This window comes from Rutidosis leptorrhynchoides, chromosome 5 (genome assembly GCF_046630445.1).
Source record: "Rutidosis leptorrhynchoides isolate AG116_Rl617_1_P2 chromosome 5, CSIRO_AGI_Rlap_v1, whole genome shotgun sequence".
NCBI classification, from domain to species: Eukaryota; Viridiplantae; Streptophyta; class Magnoliopsida; order Asterales; family Asteraceae; genus Rutidosis; species Rutidosis leptorrhynchoides.
In genome coordinates, this window is record NC_092337.1 from 357,900,547 (window position 1) to 357,908,012 (window position 7,466).

The following is a 7,466-nucleotide window of genomic DNA, read 5'->3' on the forward strand; positions in this document are numbered from 1 at the left end:
AGGTTCAGATGGTGGTTTTACGATGATCGTTCTGAAGAAGCTGTGATTGTTTTGGATAAGATGAAAGAGGATGATATTGAATGCATTCGTGTGTTGGATCCGATTTGGTTAAGAAACTGTACCGAGGCTGATATTTTCACGTTGTATTATAACCGTATGCTCTATCGACGAGAGAACAAGGTGCAAGCTGAACAGTATGTGAAAGTAGCTAAGCTGTGTTACTTGAACAACATGGTAATTGATCCGTACGAATGAATTGGATGACGACTGAAGACTTTTGATATAGAACTAGGTCTAAGGGGGAGTTTGTTGGTGCATAATCCCGAGTTCTATGATGTAATAAGTTCTATTTGTATTATCGTTTACATTTCAGTCGTGTATAAACATTGTCATTGATACTGTGTGTTTGAATTGATTAAGCAATGACGTAAAATGGTTCGAGCTGTTTGGTTGGCAGCTCAGACCATCGACCGATGGTAGAGACCATCGGTCGAGGTACTATCACAATCGGCCGTAGGTCAGAGACCACCGGCCAATGGTCGCTGTAACTTTATATAAATACGGGTGTCGGGTTACATTGTTATTTTACACACCTACACCCCCTAGCCGTCGTATTTCGCTGTTACTATTGTCCCAGACCATACCCCAACCGAATACAATCATCTAGGAGTCGATTACATCAACATATTGTTGGTTAGATTGATCTCAAAGTGAAACTCGTATTCGATTCATCATAGTTTATTGTTTTCCGCCCTTATTCTAAGTTTAACGTTTAATCTAAGGTCCTAGATCGTCTACAGTTAATATGTCGCTAAAATAACAATTTAGTCTTTCTAATAGGGATGTTATCGTTGACATTGTAAAAAGAAGTAACCATCGTTGAGAACGACCTTAATTTCTAATTTTATTGTGTAATTTTTTATAGTGTAGGATTAAAAATCTTATTTTGTCAATTAACCGTTAAACTCAATTTACCAAACGGCACCGTCCACTGAACCTTCCTCCCACTCTATAAAATCCCAATATCCCTCTTTATTCTCCGCATATAATTCTCTCTCCAAATCTCATCCTCCCATCTTCAATTCTCAATTCAAAACCCTAAAATTAAAAACATATTCCAAACGCATTATCCCCCTTTTATTTCTCACCATCAAATTCACTATTTAAAATCAAAAAAATGGCCATGGCTTACTCAAATAAACCCACCGCCACCACACAACCAATGACATCATCCCAACCCCCTCCACTCATCCTCACCCAAGACGAACTCAAAAAAATCGCCGCATACAAAGCCGTTGAATTCGTTTCATCCAACATGATCCTCGGATTAGGAACCGGGTCCACCGCAAAACATGCAATCGATCGCATCGGCCAACTCCTCAAACAAGGTAAACTAACTAACATTATCGGTATCCCTACTTCAACACAAACACATGAACAAGCTTTATCATTAGGTATTCCTCTTTCGGATCTTGATACCCACCCGGTTCTTGATTTAGCAATTGACGGTGCAGATGAAGTCGACCCGGATATGAATTTGGTTAAGGGTCGGGGCGGGTCGTTACTTAGGGAAAAAATGATTGAAGGTTGTTGTAAGAAATTTGTTGTGATTGTTGATGAATCTAAACTTGTGGATTATGTGGGTGGGAGTGGGTTAGCTATGCCTGTTGAAATTGTGCCGTTTTGTTGGCAATTTACGGCCAAAAAGCTTCAATCTTTGTTTGATGAAAGTGGGTGCGTTGCTAAACTTAGGGTTAAGGGTGAAAAACCTTATGTAACGGATAATGGGAATTATATAATTGATTTGTATTTTAAGAAAGATATTGGGGATTTGAAGGATGCTGGTGATAAGATTTTAAGGTTGGCTGGTGTTGTGGAACATGGAATGTTTATTGATATGGCTACTACTTTGATTGTTGCTGGCGAAATGGGCGTTACGGTTAGGAATAAGTAGTCGTTTTTTTCATTTGTTTTATTAGAATTTTATGTTAATTTTGTTATGCTGTTGTGATAAGTTTTTGGAGATGATTGGTAACGAATCAAGATAAAAGGCTAGTTGCAATTGTTAACCTCGGCAAGTTTGTTACTAACCGGTCAAGGTTTTAAACCAGCCGAGTCAGAGACTAGTCGAATGTTATCAATTTTGACTTTGACTGTATTTGACTTTAGTTGTTTTTTACCGAATAAAATCCACTTTGAACTATTACCGAATTTGACTTTTAATGATGTTGACCAAATAAATTGGCTAAGGGTGTGTTTGGCTTCGCAGCTTGTTGGAGCTTATGGGAGCTTAAGCTTATTTTTTTCATAAGCTTAAGCTAGTAGCATCGTTTGGATGACATAACTTTTCGAGCTTATAAAAAAAAATAAGCTCTAGAAAAAGAAGCTAGTTGGAGTAGCTTTTAAAAATAAGCTTCTAAGCTTTCTAACTTATGATGTTTAAAATTACTACACTTTTGACCCTTGTATAATTATCTATCATATATTTTATTGTCTATTTTAGTCAATTTACAACAATAAGCTCTAGTTCCAGTTACTTTTCACCAAACACTTATTAAAAAAATAAGCTCCAGCTTCCAGTTTAAAAAATAAGCTCTAGCTACCAACTCCGTCCATAAGCTCCAGCTCCAGCTAGTAACACCAAACACACCCCAAGTCGGTAACTAGTTGGACGCCATTGATTTTGCCTTTGACTTTATTTGACTTCGGCTGTTTTTTTACCGAATAAATTCAACTCTGAACTAAAACTGAATTCGACTTTTAACGATATTGCCAATATAAATTGGCCGAGTCGGTAACTAGTTAGGGACTAGTCGGACTATATCAAAATCTTGCTAGTCGGGACTTTTACAACCTAACTAATAAGTTGTGCAGAGTGATTGATGTAGCAATGGATGTGCGCCTTGAAACAGAGCTATGCGGGTATGTTAAGACTTGAGCTGAGATCGTTACTTGTAAACTCTGGTCCATGATTAACTGTAAACTTGTTTTTGTGCTTTTGTGAGACATGTGGTAACGTATAGGCTTTGTTTTCTTAACGACATTGTATATGAAACTACTATAAGTTGTGGTGACCTCCTTTGGTGAGGTTGAACACACATTTGAGATGTCTTTTGGTTTTAAAATGCGTACATCCACTAACTTATTACTCCTCTTTGCTGGCGACTTTACATTATACTCCCCGGGTCACGGGACACCACGAGTTCGAAAACTTTTACTAAAAAATACTCTTTAAATTTTAGATGACACCACTAAATTTAACTGTAAGATCTCATATATTTTCCGAATTCTTAGTTTTTCTCTTAAATTGTATAGGACATTACTAAATACAATTACTCGGACTCCATATATTTTTCGAGTTTTTAGTTCTTTATATCTAAACAACCACTAAAATAGCATTTAAATATAGTCGGTACTGAAAAAAAGTTTCAGGATCCATTGAATTTAATCCTGAAATCGCCACCGCCTCTTTGCTAAAAAGGGAAGTAGTGATGGTGTGTTATACTTTGCGAATAGTTTTTAGGGATTTAAATAATATTTTTTTCTGATAAGTAAGGTAGGCAAGTGTTGAATCTTGAGATTAAACTTAGTCTTCAATAGAAATTCTCAATCCTCATTCACAAAGTTATCCCCCTTCGATTAGTAAATAATTTTAATACCACTTCTTATCATTGTGATAGGGAGCATGTGGAATTGAGTTTTGAGGCAGCCATGGCTTTCACGCGATAGGCACTGAGCATGTGATGAGTTCGCAATAAACCTTATTATTACTATTACTATATATATACACTAAATATGAACAAAGTACTTCAATGATGTACCGCCACATACCCAAAAAATATTGTCATATTGTAGCAGATCACTGTTTTTTTTTTCTTTTTCTTTTTCTTCTCAATACCCCCACAACCACATACCTCTTGCCACCACCACTACTCTACCACCTACCTCCTCTCACCGCCGCCGCCGCCACCACCACCACCAATTTACCACCATCAGCCACCTCCACCATCAACTTCCTCACACTGCCACCATATTTCCTCCTGCCACCAACGCCATTAATTTCCGGCCACCACCATATTTCCTCCTGCCACCAACGCCATTAATTTCCGGCCACCACCATTATCGTCTTCTAACCTCAACCACCAACACCACCACTTTCAACCTTCTTCCTACTGCCGCTACCATCATCGTCCTCCTTCCACCATTAACATTAACCTCCCTCAACATCCATCTTTAACCTCCTTTAATTTTCAGAGAAATTTTTTTTATATAGAAATAGGGGGAAAAAAAGTGGGTAGGTGGACTTAAACCACCAGCATCATCCACCACAGTCAGGGTGGCGGTTTGGTGGTGATAAGCGGTGGTTTGGTGTTTATGTTCGCCGTCGGCAGGGGCGGATCTTCACCAGAGAAATCGGGGTCAGATGCACTCAATGGTTTAGAATTATTATATGTATTTTTATTCGGTTGTTTGTATGTTTGTGTAGAAAAAGTTGAAAAATGAAGAAGAGGGAATGAATTAGAATGAAGAAGATGAACAAATGGGTGGTAGGTTAAAAAATATGTTGATATTTTTAAACTCAACAAATGGGTGGGCAGCAAAAGTAAGCTACTTTTCTTTTCTGATTCTAAATGTCAACTCCATATATTTGTTTTTATTTTATATCCCATCACAAAAATTTACAATTTACATTATATATACTCCCTACTACATAAAACCCCACTACTACAATTTATCTTATTGATATTTTTAAACTCAATTTAAATTCAACTCTTGATAAAAGAGAATTGATATTTCCAAACTTGTTTTTGATAGATCCACACAAATTCACTAAAGTACTCTAAATAATGTAGTATACAAATTTTTTATTTTCAAATAATTGGAGGGTATAACTGAAAATTAATCACAAATATGTGTAGATCTATCAAATACATGTTTGGAAATATCAACTCCCTTAATAAAAACACTTTGATAAGTTTTGGCGTAATTGTAATAGTTAAACCTCAACCATTTACTACATAATTACAATACCTACTAAAAAATTAAAAATGAGTTTTAACTATATCATTGTTTACAAAAGTACAAAATATTGTAAATAAGACTAACTACTATGATTATACTAATGAAACTATTAAGAACGTTACGTCGTTTGCTTGACCCTACCAAACCAACAGAATCTAACAATAAACGATTTCGATTGTATAACCTATTTTATTTTAGTAACACCGTATCATCACGTGAACGAATCTAACAAACTACTAAAGGTTTCTAAATAGGAGCAAATTAAATGGATGTTTTGGGTTGAACTAATCACAAAGTTTAAGTAATGAATGTTGTTAATTATTTTTTTAAACGTTCAATTAACTGTCCGTTAACCGATTATAACCAGGCGGGCCTTTTTATACTCGTATATATACTAAATATGGACCATGTCCACCAATTATATCCCACCCCATCATCAAAATTGCTACAGTATAACAGTAATTTTTTTTCCTTCCCTTTCCTGTCAACGACTCTCAAGAGCTCTGGCCACCACCACCACCCAAGTCCAACACCATCAGCCACCTTCCACCGCAACTATCAACCTCCTTCCACCACCACCATCAATCTCCTGCAACCGCCACCATCAACCTTTTGAACAACTTGGTTCCTTTTAAAAAAACAAACAATCAAAGGAAATATATAAACACAACCACATAAACAAAATAAATACAATCATAAACTTCAATATTACCGTAAACGAGAAAAAACGTTTACCATTAGGCAGCAATTTTGTTTTTAAAAACCCTAAACCACGGTGGCCGGAGTTCAGATCTATGACGTGGACGACATTTAGCGTCATTAAAACCCAAAAAGGTTAAGCAGGCGGTGACGGAGGGTAAACAGGGATGAGCATTGGCGGGTGAATGAGGTTGTTGGTGGTCGGATTTGAAAAAATTGCAGTGGTGTCGGCGAATTTGTTAGGGAGGAAGGAGTAGATCATATTTCAGATCTAGGTTATGAGAGAAATTGAAAATTGGTGTTCGGGGACAATTTTTATTTTTTATTTTTAAAGGCAAACTGAGGACAAATATATTAATGTAATTTAAGCAGTCACGTACTCACATGTTTATGGGCCATATTTTCAGCCCAAGAAATGCCAATTGTCTACAAGAGTCCAAGCAATGCTACATAATCGAGTCTGATAACATGGTTTATTCATGAAAATAAATATGAGAGTAACTTTAGTTACATAATCTACACATAACAATAATAAAATAAATTTCATATGACCATCCAATTAACTTAATGTGTGGTGATTAGTGCTACAATAATAAGTAAAATAATTTTAAAATATACTTGACATTTTCCATATTTTTAAACCTTTTTTCAATTTCTTTTTTCCTTTTTCTTTTTCATTCTTTATTTTTTAAGTTGGTAACATTTACGTCGCGGCGTTGAGGAAGATATGGACTGTAAGAGTGTTTGGGTGAAAGTTATTTAATAGAATTTTTACCCCTGACAAATTGAAGATTGTAAGATAGTTGAGGGGGCTGGTTTGTAAATTGAAGGTTGGATGTCGTTTTAACAATGTTTGAGCATATGTGGCGGTGGGCTCAAATCCTGTGAATTAGTCGGCACAATATGTACCAACTTTTGTAACTAGTAACCCTAGCGGTGCATCTACATATAATCTTATACAAGTAGGCGTTATGAAATACCGTATACAAAAATTATACGATTTGCCGGAACAAAATGACGGGTATAACCACGTCATCAACCAATCCGCCGCAGCGCGCGGACCACTAACACTAGTTCTTATAACTAAACATGATTCCACATGGGGAAGATAACGTAGATTTACTGTTATCAATCTTAACAATCTACTGTACGATTAGATTAAATTGTCTATTTGTGTCTTAGTAATTTGTTGTTTCTTTATGCTTTAAAAAGTATAGATTTCACACACCATTTTTCATTTAGGTTTTAACGAACTTTGGGCAACTTTGTTTTCTTTCTAGTTGGCCTATACAAACAGAAAATCCCCTCTCGGTGGAGATGCAAGCTAGCAATAATAACAAATACGAACCTTAGGCCCAGAGGCGGAGACACAGGGGACAAGGGGTGCTCAACCTCCCCAGCTTCCCCAAGGTCCAAATAAAGCCTAAATCTCAATTTTATTCTATGGCCGAATAATTATATGTCTCATTCAATGAGCAAATCTCAAATGTATTATTATGTTCAAATAATTGTAAATTAATTGGCCTAATTGTCCGGGACTCATATAATTTACAAGGAGTCCGTTATTGTTGGGAAGAGAGGATCGCCTGGACGTTGGGAGATACAAATTTGAGAGAAAAATAACTCTATTACTCACAAGAATAGATTACACGAGTATTTACAAAACTCTAAAAGAAAACTCTCAAACTCACACACACTCTCAAGGTTGTGATTACACTTCTCTGAGTGATTTGTGATGATTTACA

The 7,466-nt window shown here is 36.2% G+C and overlaps 1 protein-coding gene across 1 annotated transcript; it reads left to right on the forward strand.

Moving 5' to 3' along the window:
- Positions 1-1,065: 1,065 nt before the first annotated feature.
- LOC139847180 (probable ribose-5-phosphate isomerase 2) lies at positions 1,066-2,206 on the forward strand. The gene has a single exon (XM_071836813.1). It carries the CDS (start codon positions 1,178-1,180, stop codon positions 1,952-1,954), a length of 777 nt encoding a protein of 258 aa, XP_071692914.1. The 5' UTR covers positions 1,066-1,177; the 3' UTR covers positions 1,955-2,206.
- The last annotated feature ends 5,260 nt before the right edge of the window (positions 2,207-7,466 follow it).

Excerpts from the sequence above, each read along its gene's own strand:
- LOC139847180 (XM_071836813.1), top strand. The coding sequence starts at position 1,178 with ATGGCCATGGCTTACTCAAATAAACCCACCGCCACCACACAACCAATG.